General features: G+C 42.1%; 2 protein-coding genes and 1 long non-coding RNA gene across 6 annotated transcripts; all 3 read right to left on the reverse strand.

Annotated features, from left to right (window-relative positions):
• Window positions 1-197: 197 nt before the first annotated feature.
• Window positions 198-4,529, reverse strand: LOC103993599 (organelle RRM domain-containing protein 2, mitochondrial). The gene is made up of 4 exons (XM_009413722.3): window positions 4,353-4,529; window positions 1,166-1,234; window positions 976-1,082; window positions 198-636 (listed from the first exon to the last, which is right to left on the reverse strand). Exons 1-4 carry the CDS (start codon window positions 4,465-4,467, stop codon window positions 520-522), a joined length of 408 nt encoding a protein of 135 aa, XP_009411997.2. The 5' UTR covers window positions 4,468-4,529; the 3' UTR covers window positions 198-519.
• Window positions 4,530-4,727: 198 nt separating this feature from the next.
• Window positions 4,728-9,217, reverse strand: LOC103994302 (uncharacterized). Of its 3 annotated transcripts, none has more exons than XR_010498876.1 (4): window positions 8,283-8,577; window positions 7,532-8,176; window positions 5,170-7,163; window positions 4,728-5,095 (listed from the first exon to the last, which is right to left on the reverse strand). It is a non-coding gene; the product is annotated as an uncharacterized LOC103994302 (long non-coding RNA). The 3 variants fall into 3 exon arrangements; XR_010498875.1 differs by having other exon boundaries at window positions 5,170-5,263; window positions 7,019-7,163; window positions 7,532-8,573; XR_010498874.1 differs by having other exon boundaries at window positions 5,170-9,217.
• A 2,408-nt stretch (window positions 9,218-11,625) lies between these two features.
• On the reverse strand, window positions 11,626-15,778 carry LOC135646215 (G-type lectin S-receptor-like serine/threonine-protein kinase B120). 2 transcript variants are annotated; one of them, XM_065165533.1, is made up of 7 exons: window positions 14,155-15,768; window positions 13,690-13,803; window positions 13,395-13,612; window positions 12,903-13,113; window positions 12,590-12,827; window positions 12,353-12,503; window positions 11,626-12,279 (listed from the first exon to the last, which is right to left on the reverse strand). In XM_065165533.1, exons 1-7 carry the CDS (start codon window positions 15,428-15,430, stop codon window positions 11,962-11,964), a joined length of 2,526 nt encoding a protein of 841 aa, XP_065021605.1. In that variant the 5' UTR covers window positions 15,431-15,768; the 3' UTR covers window positions 11,626-11,961. The 2 variants fall into 2 exon arrangements, with proteins under 2 accessions (XP_065021605.1, XP_065021606.1); XM_065165534.1 differs by lacking the exon at window positions 11,626-12,279 and having other exon boundaries at window positions 12,369-12,503; window positions 12,586-12,827; window positions 14,155-15,778.
• Window positions 15,779-15,862: the final 84 nt, after the last annotated feature.

The raw sequence follows: 15,862 nt of genomic DNA on the forward strand, positions 1-15,862 counted from the left end.
GTTAAGATGTTATAGCTAATCTACCATCGGCGCTTGTCACCGTAAAAGAATACGAGAACAGTGTGACTTATTTGATCTTTTTGTTTATAGTTTCGTTCTTGTTGCATTTGATTTGTTTGCACTTATTTGGTGGATCATTTGATGGTTATGTAACTTTAAAAGACGTAAAAGACAATAGCAACCAGACGATCTCCGCATTAAGCACAACCACGTAAAGTCTAATTTGTAAAACAGAGAATTAACCGTGTGGCACAACATACATATCTCTCATGAAGAAGTCTCGCTTCCAGGCAAGAAACTAAAAGACAAGTCCATGGGTACACTAGAAGTTTATGGGCATCATGTTCTTCAAGTTCGCATCAGTCTCCAATGGCAGCACTTGTGCAACCTAACCTCCCATTTAAGAGAATTATTGCACACCAGGGAAAACCAAGTAATTTAAATTTGCACAAAAAAAATCTGCTTTAATGATTCGTAGCCTCTCATGAATGAGGAAGCTTTGATGGAGCTCAAGCTCTGTTAAAAACCAGATGATGGTTCTGATGTTTGGGGAGGTGGTGTCTGTGGTTGTGTCGGGCCTGACAGGGGTAGTCTTGGTCTGGCGTACTCGGCAAAAATAACCCATCCATCGAGAAACTGCAGCCAAATATAACAATGAGAAGATGATCAAGCAGGAAGGGTTGATACGTGGTCAATAAATGATATTGGAATTGCCAAATATAAGTGACCTTAAAGTCATGAATATTTAGTTGCAGCAAGGTGAACCAATGAGGATAGCTAACAATTCATGTTGCATTGACTTAATTATTAGGATCCATTATGGTTGGGTCTCTGTATGTGATGCATAATGTTTGCAACTGACTCTTAAAAATAATATTATGTACATCAATTCTGCTAATAAACTAAGCAAATTCTGCATGTTGCATAATAAAGGGTTAACATAGGTTGAACGCAAGAACCAACATGCCAACTCACCTTGCCGTCCATGCCTTTTATGCCTTCTGCTGCTTCTTCTAATGTTGCATACCTCACAAACCCAAACCCTTTGGAAAACCCAGAAATGCGGTCAGTCACAACCCTAGCTGCAGAAAGTGAAGATAAACTGTTGAATTAGCATCTTATAGATATGATCTCATAAAATTAACTTTCAAAAAGAAAAACATACCATAGACTATTTGCCCAAACTTTGAAAAAGCTTCTCTGAGTCCTTCCGACGTTGTTCGCTTGCTAAGTCCTGCAAATCACTCCTTTGCAAACAGTCAGAGTATAAAAGTTGCAGAGCAAGACACCATCAGACATAAGAATAACAGATTAGCCACAGAAACAAGGAAACGCACTAAAAGCCAACAAGCCAGATAAAAACAAGCTGCACAAACAAATTGCAAAGAAACAAGATAAAGGAACACAAAGTTATGTGGACGCTTAACATCTGTCAATCAGGAAAATTTATGAAGGTCCCAAGTGAAATATGATGCAACTACATATCATTCAATTTCTTCAATGGTTTAAATCTGCTTACATCATTTGTTAATCAAACTACACCAAACCACCCTATGCCCAAAACCTCCTTCCACACGATGAATGGCAAGTTTCCTAGAACAAGCAATTTAAGTACATTGTATCTCCCTATGTTGAAACTTCCAATTTCTACTTCTAGACAAAGCTGAACCTTGCTTTTGGAGGATGTGATTCAATAACATAATGAATATATACATTTTCATTAGAACGTCCCTCTGTGTTGAAGTTTCATCATACACATCATAGATTGACATGACAACTAACATTTTTCATCATACACATCATAGATTGACATGAAAACTAACATTTCTCATGTTGATACAACCATAAAACCTGGATCAAGTATCAATATGACCAATGATTTAAAAAGGCGCCCAAGCACTCGCCTATGCACTCGAGTGAGGCAATGTCTGAGTGCCTCACACAGAAGCTAGGTGACGCACTTTAGTGAAGTGCCGCCTGGGCACTCGCCTAAACCCAAGCGTTGAGGCGCCCAGGGTGAGTGCCCGATTGAATGTAAGCAATCAAACTAGATGGCCAACTCTGGTTCGATTGAACCAACTAAACATTATAGTAAAACCACGCCCCTCCCCTCGGCCCCCGAATCCTAATTCACCACCCCAAGTCACCTTTGGTCCCGCCGAAGGTAGTCGTCGCCATCATTGCTGCTGCCGTCCGCAGATGCATCTATCGTCGTTGTCCTTGTCCAAAGGTTCCTCCATCATCACTGCCCTCTCCTTCCCCACGTTCCACTCGATGACTCCTTCCCCACATTCCACTATCGATGACTCCTTTTCTCACCCTATTTAGCACTACTATTATGGTTACATCTCAGGTGTTAGAGAATTGCAAACATATACAAGACTATTGACGAAGGTAAAAATGAGTGCAAAAGTCTCAAGTTTATCTCCTGCCATTGGTGAAGAGGAAACCTATTTTGATGTAGATGAATAAGAGAAAGAGAAATATGATGATAAGTTTGAGAATGACGATGTTAATTATGATGATGATTGAATTTGATAAAGTTTTATTGTTTTAAGTCTTTTGACATTTTTTGTTATTATAAAATAGATAATGTGACTTGGTACTTTAGATATTTTCAATTTAATATCATATTTTTATTTATTTTATCATATTTATTCATTATATTATTTTTTTATATTTTAATATTTTAAAGTGTTTTGCTTCGCTTTGGTGGGTGCCTAAGCGAGAGCCTAGTGCCTTAGCCGTTTTGGGACCTCGGGGTCATTTGGTGCTTAGCGCTTTTAAAAACACTAAACATTACTAAGCTGGATGATAGGTGAGCATCTGAATCACCCTCCCCCTCCTAATTTTATGCCACTAACATATCTTTTGTGTAAAGAATATGCTACATAACTGGTCCGAGGTCAGTCAATGAGAATATTTTCACTCGATCTTACATGAAATACATTGAATGGATATCGAAACCAATATTTCACCAGAATCCATCATTCACAATGCATCAATCAGATAATAATAACACATTGAATTAATCATCCCTAATTGCTTTCTTAAATCCAACAATGTTTATATCATGTAACATAAACATGTATACAACATTCTAGACTAAAGTAATACTTTACAATTGTGAACTCAAAGGAATGATGCACTTGAATTGCCAATTTCATATATCTACGTGTTCCAACATAGAGGCTTCAAAGTTTTTCCTCAAGTCTTGTTTTCTTTGTTTCTACAAGAATATTTCACACAATCTTTAGAAACCACTAGCTTTTGAAACAAAACACATTTTTTAACAAAAATTAGTTTGAATAAAGTATATTCATGGCCATCAAATTCTCCAACCAATAGTGTCCGCTAACAAAGACAATCCCTAGTCATCATATTTAAGGCACTTGCTATCCTCTAGTTGTAGTGTATTCAGCAAGTACCCTGAATTAACAATGTCGGCTATGTCAACATTGACACTAGGCTGCTTACTAACCATTCATATAGTCAATTGTTATCTTTAATACATGGTAGAACTGCCGAATGATAAGTATCACTAGCTAACTGTTAACTAGTTCCCGTGACACCTTAAAGAATTACCCGACTTTATTACATTATCATGTAACTTAGCTAACTATGGGCAGAACTGGCAGGGCACATCATGCCTCAAGCTGGGCGTTGCCATATTACCCCTTGCCACCTACAGAAACTCGAACATGTTTCTGCTCCAGTGATTTGAAGAAGATAATTTCTCTACAAAGTTGATTACTAAAATTGTTTTTGTCTAACCATCCTTTTATTTGGCTTCCAACACATAAGGTGCTTCTACAGAAATGTTTAAATAGGAGCTTCTTCAATATATGTTATAATGAAAGAAATGTATTTAACTCTTGCAAATAAAATAAAAAAACTTGAAACAATTGCATCAATTTTCTTAAAGCAATATTAGGTTTTCTTGGTCCTAAAACATTTCATTTCCTCAAACCAATGAAGCTTGTGGACGACAACCAACAATCAAAATCAATCCTCTCATGTTACCTTTGTTACAGCTCAAACCTATATTCAACGAACTGTCATAAATGCGAGTCTTTCATAGATCAGTTTCGTATACACAAGCCGCCAAAGTAGGGAAAAGAGTCTTTGACTAGTTTCTGGAAGAAGGGCAAAGATAAACCACTCAACCACACAACAACCAAGAAACTTAAGCACTCATAATCGAGTTACTATGATCAACAGGAAGAAGAGTTAAAGCCCCCATATTATCCCGGACCATCGAATCGTAAAACAGAAAGAACCCTAGTTGCATAGAAGACGGCGAAGAGAAGACATAAAAGAAGAGGAGAGGAAAGGATAAACCAGGGTCTCGCCTGAGATAAAGAGGTTAGTGGAAGGCTCCGCCGGCGGAGCAGCGGCAGCTGGAGTCGGGGGCGTGAAGGCGGAGATGGAGAAGAGGCGCCGGAATCCCGATCGCATCGCCGCCATCGATCCACCGTCGCTCCCGGTCCGATGAGTGGCCCGACTCAGATGATCCCACCTCGACCTTTATAGCAAGGGCAGTGAAAGCGTCGACCGCCTGTTATACCCACGTCAATTTACTAAATCGCCCCCATCAAAACTCTGGTCGACGGGGCGATTTACTAAATTGCCCCGTCTATGTTATTCATAATATATACATATGTATATGTATATATACATATGTATATATATACAAAAAAATACTGCTTTTGACGGAATTGATGTGGTTTTATATGCAAATAAATTATGAATGAATATATTAGAAGGTGAGTTTATAGGCACTTTTTGGGTACATCCAAACACACACAGTAGAGGATTCTTTAGTGGTAGCATCTCAATCTATCTATGCTCTCTTGAGCAGGACAACTAAGATTGCTGCAATTGCCAGAGCCATGAAGGATGCACCCGTAGCAAAGTTGACTGATGGCCTATCGTCTTCATGGCTAGTCTTTGTGTTGGTTGAACTGGAAGCTCCTGCTGAAATCCCCAAAAGTTCTTGAAGGAAGCTGGATATATTTATTGATCACTGTTTCCACCACTTTATGCTTAACATCATGCACAAAGTCCGCGATCACCGATCTTCCTGTTGCTTCAGCTGCCGAAGAAACTAAAGATACATCACAAGTTCATTTCAAGTTGATATGTTAATAGAAGTGAATGCACACTCACTTGACATGTAAGTTCTGTAGAATTCCATGACTTTCTCATTCTTCATTATGGCATCCCAAACATTCTTGTTGGAAGCAAGCTAAGCAATAACACCCTGCACAAAGAACCATATAAATGAATTGCAAGGCACAGAAAATTCGTGGATGTTTAATTCAAACAATTAAACAGAACTTAAAATGTTGGAGAAAAGAAATATGGAATTGGTGATATCACAAAGCACATTCAGATCCTTACGAACGTTCTCTACACAGAAATTCCATCTGACTGGATAGTAAATCTTATTTAATTTATCATAAATTCCACCATTGGTAATGTTTCAACAGTATGACAACATACAATTCTGCAAACAAAATCCATAAGCAAGTTACAATTCTGCTAATGATAAAAGGTTGAATCCTCGGGCTCATTGTTACAATCCCAGCTGGATGACTTCTTAAAGTTAAATGACTTCTATGTTATTAGTCTGTCTTGCACATTGTGATTGAAAACCTCGAGATTTCTGAATATTTCACTCGAGATTTGAAAACCTCGACTTGGTGGCAAGAAATAGATACTGGTGTCCACTTTTGTACCAAATAACAATAAATTAAGTTAAATATTATGCCACAATTAGCAAGGAAATTGTGGACTTGCATCAGTTTGATGCAACAGATGTTCTCTTTAATTGAGCATTTGGAAGATTTTATAGAATTACACTACAAGCTTGATCGCTTCTTTGTCTATAGAATAACTTCTTCAAGGAAGAACTAGTGCCTGCATACCGAAAGAAGACACTTGCAGTCACCCAAAACAAAAAAACATTTACGTTAAGTAATTCATGGTTGATACTAAACATATAAACGTCTAACTAATAGATACATAATCCTAAATAAATACATCATGAGTTCAAGTGCAGAATTGAAACTCTGTAAAATGTGTTCTTGATTATCTTAAAAAAGCAAAGCACAATTCTGTGCCATTATAAGACTTCAGACTATGCTCAATTTACTTCTTGGACAAAATGTATACACAAAATTTAGGTGGAAAGGCAACTGGTCCAAAATTTAAAGTGAAAAATCATCATTAACCCTTACAAACCAACAGAAGCAAATATAGAGTGCACTATTAAATGTTAGTTCAATGCATTATAAACCAATGATTTCTAACTAAGTCTGCATTAAACTCCTTGACATGCCCTTACAAATTAACAGAACTAAGACTGCATTAAAGTAAGACTGCATTTAACTAAGTCTGCATCAGATTAAGTCTGGACTAAACTGCATTAATTAATTAACAGAAGTAAAATAAAAGAGTGTATCCAAAAAATAGGTTGACATGCCTTCTTTGAATGTATCAAATATAAAATATTGCCTTTTTCACAAGCTCGAGCATATTAATTCATAGATAACACATCTCAAAGTTTGAATGACTGTCCATGGAAGACCGATGAATGCTATAGTTGACAAGGTGAATCAGCCAGAATAAGTGGTGTGAGAAGAAAAGAGACAAAGGTGACAATAAAAAGAGATTGACTGCTCTTGATTTAACTAGTGATATTGCCTAAAAAACTCAATTGTTATAAAAAAACAGTGAAGCTGATCCAAACAGTTACGACATTGTGGAATGTTGTTCAATATCATTGATTACCATTTACAATCTCTTAAAATCTCTCAATACATGTTATGTAGTACTCAAAATATTTCAGTCATATTAACACAGCTACCCTATCATTCAGTGTAAAACACTAACTTTATATCTTATGCAATAAATTAACAGATAATCACAAAAATGCTCAAGGAAAACAAAATCCATCACCAAGTTCGTGCAGAAGTGCATCATAAATTCCTAATATTGTTGCATTCTTTTGAACCTGAACTTCCGGACTTCCTTGCAGCAGTGAAAATGCTCGAACAACATGTCCCTGCATTGATGGAATAATCCCTGAGGCTTCATGGTGGGCAGACATATGAGGAACTTCCGTAGCAGGGAAATTGGTGCTTGGAGAGAAATACACTCTGCAATAAAATCAAACAATTAGTAGACTATCCTTACCAGAGAGGACCCTAAAATAGTTGTCTACATCCCTTTCATACATCAACGCTTATCTCCAATTTACTGGTCATTCTTGCACTAAGCAATACATTTAAACCGGCAATCATTTAGGGAAATTTCATGCCCTGTATGCTGTTGTCGCAAGAGCTTAACCATATGAATTATCACATACTGCATGATTGAGCCACTGATATCAATCAAATTAGATGCAAACCCTAAAGGAAATTTCCGCGGCTAAACCGTCGAAATTGAAGCGAAGCAGTGTCAATTGTGTTAAAAGGAGAATCTTTTATCAGGTTTATTTGAAAGAGGGACGGGGGACGAAGGTTACTTCTCGAGGGCATCTTTCAGATTGGAAGTGGCCTCCAGCGTCGGGATGGGCCCGAACACGAGCCTTGGGGCCGGATGCAGCGAATCGGGGGCGAACCCCTGCTCCTCCTCCTCCCACCCACGCCGTGGAGATAGTAGCCGCCTTGTGGAGGCACTTATCGGATGAGGTGATGGACATCGACGGCCCTCCTTCGGCTGCCGGCGGCACGGGGGAGGCGGTCAAAGAGGCCGGCTTGGGAGCCCTCCCGGCAGGCATCGCTGCACGGCCGGCGAGCGGGCCGACCGATCGGTAGCCGCCGAGGGACGCGGCCTTCGCGGCGGTCCTCATGGATCCTCCACCAATTTCCTTGAGACGCGCGCTCCCTCTCTCTCTCTGTCTCTCCCCCTTTATACTCGGGGAAAAGGTAGAGCACCCCTTGGAGCACGACAAAAGACGCGACCAAGCATGCGACGAGCGACGCGCTATCGAGGAAGTGAGAGTTCACGGCAGCGCGCCTTTCGGCGGACGCCGCGGCAGCCTGTCGTGAGCTGGGCTGTTGGGTGAGTCGGGGAACACCGAAGCATCTCCGGGTGGCTTCGTTCAGGGTTCGCCAACGACACGACAGCGGAAGCCCGTGGGACAACGTTTGGCGTCCCATCGACGTGCCTGTGAGAAGACAAAGTAGGTCATCAGTTACCGGCAATAGTAAACCGAATCGAAGAACAAGAATCTCCGGCGATTTAGGATGTTGAAACAGGGCAAGGAATCTTGCAATCTGGATCCCGCGATCCATCGGGCACGCCGTGGAACATCAAGATTCGACGACAGCTTCTGCAACATGTCTGCTGCATGATTCAAGATGCCATCAATCATCCATGGAAGAGAGAGAACAAAGTATTAGCTGCACGAAGGAGCTGACAACGCAGGAAGCTTCCATGTCTAAGATTGATAGATCGATGCACGATCATCGTCGAACAGAACATTATTCACACAGAATAAATGCATGGAAGAGTCGCAAATCTAAGTTGGTGAGGAGACACTAAAGGTTTCTCCTTTTCGACAAACCGAAAGGTCCGAGCCGTCTGATCAAGAACTATTTTATTACCGGGGACCGCGTGTCGGCGTCTGATAGCCTCACGTGAGACTTCCAAGGTAGATCCAATGACTTATGTCCACCGACCACAGTGTTGCTGACCGCTCGATTAAGAAACGCGTCATCGTGATGCGTGCGCCTTTTCTTCGCTTCCCGAAGCAGTCGGTCTAATAACTAACTAAAATGGCGCACCCACCACCGCGGCGCCACCCAGTGCTCCTCTGTCATCAGCCATCCCCAGTTCCTTTCACATCCGGAGGATCCAGTTGTGCTTCCTCTGTCGCTTGTGGAGGCGGCCGTGTCTTTCTCTCTTGTCCACTGACCACCCTTCTCCAGACACTAAAATATGGAGCCAACCTGCTCAAGAGACCACCGTGGCGGAACCATCATGGATGATGCCACTGCCTGCCCTCGTTAAGAAAGGCCTCTACGAACCATTTCAGGACCTCTGTCCTTATATAAAGGCCTTGAGGCACTAAGCTCTCTCCCGCAAGATCTCCAGACCCGAAGCTCCTTGTTTCGGTACCGACGCATACTGCTCCAAGCCAATGGCTCGCTTGCTTCTCTTGGGCTTGCTAGTTCTGGATCTCGCGGCAACGCTAGCGGTGGCTAGGCCGACGCCGGCGGAGTCCACAGTCACCGCACTGGATCTCGGCGGGCCTCACTCGGCCATTGCGCCATCCCAGAGCGCGAGCCCAGGCGTCGGAGAGTCGGGAGTCGCCGGCGCACCGGAGGGAGCGGCGCGCATCGGGAAGCGCCACCGACCCTTCGACAAGTCGATCGCCGGGGCGGAGGTGATACTCGGAGGGCTCGCCACCGCCATCTTCGCGGCAATCTTCGCCTACATTCGAGTCACCAGGAAGAGAAGCTCCGAGAACAAGGTGTGAGCTTGCAGTGGCTTTTACCTCCTTGTGAAGTGGGGGGGTGTCCGAAACAGAGGCATTAACACTCATGTAATGTTTCGATATGTATAGAAAGTGACAGACGAAATGATCTATAGAAACAATGAAACTATTTTTCATCCCTCGCATCGACAAAAACATGATAGAGTGATACTATTTCTGTGTGGAGTCCGCAGCAGCAAAATAAGGAGTTGTGAGGAAGGAAAAATAAAAATAAACCCGATAATAAGAGGGTATAAATATTTTATTATTTTTAAAAAGGATTATCAATAGTAAAAAAAGATTTTTAGAAACTAATAATTGATGCCAGCAAAGTGGAAGGAGGGCGGGGTGACTACCGAAACTACGGAGAAGTGCAGGAAGACGTGTTTGCAGAAGAAGAATAAGTTGAGCCAAAGACGCTTATTGAAATCGGGGACCAGATTGCTTCAGCTCAACAGTTTTAGAGGGGAAAGGAAAGTGTGTGAAGTCGAAGTCTGCGAGAAATTTCAATTTCCTTCGTGGAGAGGAAAGCAAAGGAAGGAGAAAGTTCAGATCGTTGAAGGTTGACGAAAAGGAAGCTGAAGACTAATGGCGAGGCTACCTCTGTACGCTATAACCCTCTTCTGTTGCTGTGTGCCTCAGATGACAGACTAACGCCGGGGAATTCATCTCCCTGAACGAGACTGTGGTCTCCGATGGTGGAGCCTTTGCGTTAGGCTTCTTCTCGCCTACGAATTCCACTCAACAGTTTCAGTTCCCTCGGAGGGATATTGAGGAGAGTGTGGAGTCAAAGCCTGCGAGAAATTTCAATTCGCTTCGTGCATGGGGAGAAGGAACCGTAGCTTTGTACTTGGAGGAAGCTCGGATCGTTGAAGGTTGACGAAAAGGAAGCTGAGGTTTAGGAACATCTTAGTCGGGAGACTAGGTGACTTGGGATTGTCCTGGGTCATTGAACGAATCTTAGTATCACATCGATGTTTGTGACGAGGTGGATGCATCCACGTATGAAAAGATTGGTTATTGGCTCTCCTGAATGAAAATATTATAAGTCGGATGGAGGACCTCCTTGTTCAGAGTGTTTATTGGTGAATATTCCTACGACAATAAGCTCTCCTTCTAATGTAAAAATATTAGAAAAAAAAATCGTTGATATCTTGATCAACCTAACATGGTCTAGACCTATATGCGAAGAGCAAAAACATCAAGCTCTTAAGGTACCACTTGTACAAAGATCAATGTTAAAAGAGATTTTTCGATTCAATACCTTTGACGCTTAAGTTAGTAACATGAAGTGTGTGAGTATGGATACGAGTGATAAAAAAAAGTCATATTTGTTGAAGATAGTATTCATATATATAATCATAAAAAGATAAGAAGAAACTTTATGAGTATTTTTTTTTAGTTATAAAGGACAAGAAAAAAGTTTATGATTTTCTAATTTAAATATTTGTTCACGTAGATAGATAGGTAATGGAGTGACCTTCGTTTTTTTTAACTTTTGACACTACATGCAAATTATACGTTGACTGATAATTCATCGATAATGTATTAATTATCACTAGTGAAGCATTGGTTCGATTTTACAGCGTTGATTGGGGGCATCGAGGGCGATCCCAAGTTGGATCCAATGCTGCACGATAGAGGCCGAACGATGCAAGAGAGCATGCGATGACGGTGCTGAACCTCTCGTTGGAGGAGATCGACAAGGGGCGGATCACAACGACGAGCGTGATTAAACTACTAGTTTACGCGATGCGGATGCGGACATCGATCACGAAGTGTGTCGGGCGGGATCGAGGCGTGAAGAATGATCCCACCGCCGGTGGTGCTTCTGGTGGTGGGGTCGAGTCGGGGCAAGATGGACGCCCTCGCCACGCCCTACAAGCTATGCCCCAAGTAATGGAATCCATCGAGGTTTTTCTGAACACCAATATTATAGCTCCGTAAAGCCAAGAATGGCATCGAGGTTTTTTCAAACGATCATACATTTCGCTTCCACTTGAAGGGCAGACACTACCTCGATCGATGAGATGAACAAAGTGAGGGTGTACAGGAGGAGGAGAAGAGATAAAAGAGCCATCTTGTCCTCGTCACATTGCCAATCAGATTTAATTAAGCTAAAATTATATCAAATCAAATAAAGAAATCACATCAATTATTCCATGCTCATCCTCATTTATTCCGTCACAAGTGTCTCCAACTATATATAATACCTCAGTGACAATCTTTTGTCAAACTCACTACTGCAAGTTGTGATAACATCGACAGTCTCATCATGTTGTGACCGTCATGTGTCAGACCTGAAGGCAGAATGCGAAGTCAAACAATACACCAAGATAGATTCACAAACAAGTGAATTTTCTAAGCTAGAATGATCTCGAGAGAAATATTAACATGACAAGAGAGTCGAACACCCAACACAGACCTCTGCTTGCTTGTTGGTGTCTCTGCTCGACATATTTTGAGATGGGTCTCTAGCGTCCTTCTGCAGCTGTGACGGTCACGTTGTTGTAAGAATACACCTGGTAGGTGTCATCTGGTGGATGACCTGTATCTGGATTCAGGTTTCTTTGAATTGTAAAGATGGGTTGTTTGGGTGCTGCAGAGATTGTGGCTTCTTCGTTTTCCAGCATGAAAACAACTGAAGACATGGCTGGGCGATCACTGGGGCTGTCTTGCACGCACAGCAGGCCGACATGGATGCTTCGCACCACCTCCGCCCGAGCGCATGAGCAGGCAATCGATGGGTCGACGTAATCCTCTGCGTTGCCTTCGTTCCACAGTTGCCATGCCTGAATCATTGCAGGTCCAAAGTGAGCGGCAGAATCCATAGCTAAGCATCAACAGATGTGGGCGTCAACTCACGTAAGCCAGGAGATTAGGGGAGTCCATGGCGAGGGGAAAGCTGCTGTTCCGGAAGCCGCTCACGATCTCCAACAGCAGCACGCCGTAGCTGTAGACATCCGACTTCACGGAGAAGAGCCCTTCCATTGCGTATTCGGGAGACATGTAGCCACTGAAACGCACGTCACCACACATCAATGGCATTCATGCTTAATTAGCATCTACTCACTTCCATGGACGATGATGAAGCTTACTTACTATGTTCCGACGACTCTGTCGGTGTTGGCTTCGTCCTGGTTGCCGCCAAAAATCTTTGCCAGGCCGAAATCAGACACCTTGGGGTTCATCTCTTCGTCGAGCAGAACGTTGCTGGCTTTTAGATCCCGGTGAATTATCCGTAGCCTCGAATCCTGGTGAAGATAGAGAAGCGCTCGAGCGATCCCCTTGATTATGTTGAATCGCTTCCCCCAGTCAAGCTTTGTTTTCTGGGTTGGATCTGCTCAAAGAGCTATCAGGCACAACCTATCTGGAATTCTCAGTGACTATAAGAAAGTGAAAGAGTATGACGAACCAAAGAGGAGGAAATCCAAGCTTTTGTTGGGCATGTACTCGTAGACCAGTAGCTTCTCTTCCCCATGGATACAGTAAGCAAGAAGCTTGACTAAGTTCCTGTGCTGTAACTTGGCAATCAAAATGACCTCATTTTTGAACTCCGACAAACCTTGCCTAGATCCTCTCAAGAGTCTTTTAACAGCAATCTCTTTTCCTCCTGGTAGGTTTCCCTGAAATTATATATATATAAATATATATATTTAAATCAACTTCATTGTCATCATTGATATCCTTCAACATAGGATATCTAATGGACATCGAGGAATCCATCTGCTCACAAGGAAGGTCATCACCTTTTCATCTTCTTTCTTATACACTATATAAAGTAACATATATAGTGAGGTTGATGACAAAGGAATATTTGTAGTGAAGCTTTATATACCACAAGAAAAATTGAGGTCAAACACTATGAAGAATTCAACATTACGATAAATTCAGGTTTAATACTTACCTTGTAAACTATGCCAAAACCTCCTTTTCCCAGCTTATTTGACTCGGAGAAATTGTTTGTGGCCAAGAGTATGTTCTCAAAACCAATTAGCGGAAGTTCTGGACCTCGATGAGGCTGCCCTTCTATGAATTCGTTCGAGCCAGAGATGTTGTTTGCAAAATCTGTACTTGAGCTCAGATCACATAGTAGTTTTCCTTTCTTTTGATCCTTGAAGACACCTGGTTGGGCACTTGAGTCAATTAACTTCTCATAGCTGATCAATTTGGTTCCTAAAACTTGTAGGGACACAACTTACCAAATACCTCACTGAACTTCCATAAGATAAAGATGCAAGCCAAAGAAACGATAATCGCAGAAAGAGATACTATAATTACTATCCTCCTAGTCTTCGTCTTGCTTCCTGACGTTCCTGTTTACAGAAATAACTTCAGATGCATATTCTGAAACAAAGTCTGATAAGCATTGTCAAGTGAAAGCTCCTAAGAATTCAAGATGGTGCAGCATGTCTTATTATGACTGTAGGTCAGCCAGGACGATGCAGTGTCCAGGTTCATTACAGGAACTATGTGATCGTCTAAAAGGAAAAAAAAATCCATTGTAGATAGCAGAAAGAATAGCAGCTATATGTCAGTGGAAAGCTCAGTTTCCTGCAGTGATCAATATGTATTCATGCTCCACAACCTCAGCAAGACTACCACATACTACCACCAGTGTTGCATTGAAGCAATAATATCCAAAAGGAAAGAGATAAAATGCATACCTAAACTGATATCCATTAGGCGCAAATAGAGATCCTCCCCACCACTGCTTAACATCTCAGTATCTATCAACTCTCCCACCCAAATCAAGCACCTTGAGATCGTTGAGTTTCCCGTGGTCACATCAGGATAAGCATAAGCCGTACAGGAACAATTGGTTAGGCATGCAGTTCTGCAGTCTCCGATGTTTCTGTTCCCAAGTAACACAAATTGGTCTGGCAATTTCATGCCTTCAACTCTCAGAAATCCATCTCCATCACCACACCTCAATGCCTTCTTTCTGATGCAACCAGCCGAGAAGTTCCCAGTCTCCCAGTCACTCTGAACCTTGGGCTTAAATCCTTCCATACATTTGCATGCTGGCACTGATTCAGTACTATCACAATACGCGAATTGACCGCACCATCCATATGTTTCACACTTGTAATTTGGCACAGACGAGTTCTTCGTCCAATTCTTGGAACGATTATCCCAAATCAGTAACTCAATCTGTCCTAAATAGTTTAATGTGTATCTAATATACAATGATGCATCTGAGACACTTAGTGTGATGAAGACCTCATCATCATATACTAGCATTGTTAAGTATGCCACCGCGGTGTTGATTGCCCGTGATCCGGTGAGCATTTTCCCAATCAACACTTGGCTTCTCCTGTAGAGCTTTGTCCCCGACCAAATCAGGGTCTGGATAGAAGTGCTGGAATTAATTCCAAAGGAGAAATTCCCTGGTGAGGGGTCGTTTGCGTCCTTCCAAGATGTAAAGTACCTGGCTGAGTGTTTGCGGTAACTGTACCGGATCTTCATACCTGGAACGAAGGTGTCCGTAGGATGATCAAAGCTCTGCCACAGTATATTATGACTGTTTGCTCTAAGAACTAGATTTCCTGAGTTGTACAGCACTGCCGCTGTGTCATTGCCTGGTGTGCCAAAGCCTGATAAATTTGATGACCAGAAGATGCCACCTTCTGAGTCCACGATGACGAGGTTGCTGTCATCAGAGATTCGAAGAGTCGCAGAGGAATCATTGATCGGCTTCTCTCTGTTGGCAACCCATATGACTGTCCTTTGAGGGATGTTGTACCACACCCCGGCATAGAAATTACCAGTGGAATTTGTAGGAGAGAAGAAGCCGAACACAAATTCTCCAGCATCGGAGACCAAAGTCTCATTCAGGGAGATGAATTCCCCGGGAGTGAGTCTGTCATCTGAAGCACCAAGCAGTAGAAGAGATAGAGATGGTAACAAGAATATTGCAACGTACGGTGGTAGCCTCACCATCAGTCTGCAGCTTCTTTTTGTGAACCTTTATGCATTTGAGCTTCTTGCAAGTAGATAGCTAGGATTTCTTCTTTTCGCTTTCTTTCCTCTCTATGAAGGGACTTGAAAACTGCTTGCAGATTTTTAACTCCATACTTTAAGCAGTGATCAAATTGTAGTTGGTGGGTGCTAACTTGCCCTGTTTTGTTCACACATGCTAATGAACAATCCAAACAGTTAGCCAGGTCTCAGAACATCAAACCACAGGATTGGCATCTTCGTTCTGCAAGAATCTCAAAATCTGACCATCAGATTGTCACAAGAAGACAGTGCAAGAAGAGTGCATGACAAGCAAAATGACCCCTGCACCATGTCCTCACTTTGATCACAGCAGCCTTATTGGACTCTTCTCATAGCAGAGAAAGGGATTAGTCCAGCATACTGATCCAGGCA

Source organism: Musa acuminata, chromosome BXJ3-8 (assembly GCF_036884655.1).
Source record: "Musa acuminata AAA Group cultivar baxijiao chromosome BXJ3-8, Cavendish_Baxijiao_AAA, whole genome shotgun sequence".
Lineage (NCBI taxonomy): Eukaryota > Viridiplantae > Streptophyta > Magnoliopsida > Zingiberales > Musaceae > Musa > Musa acuminata.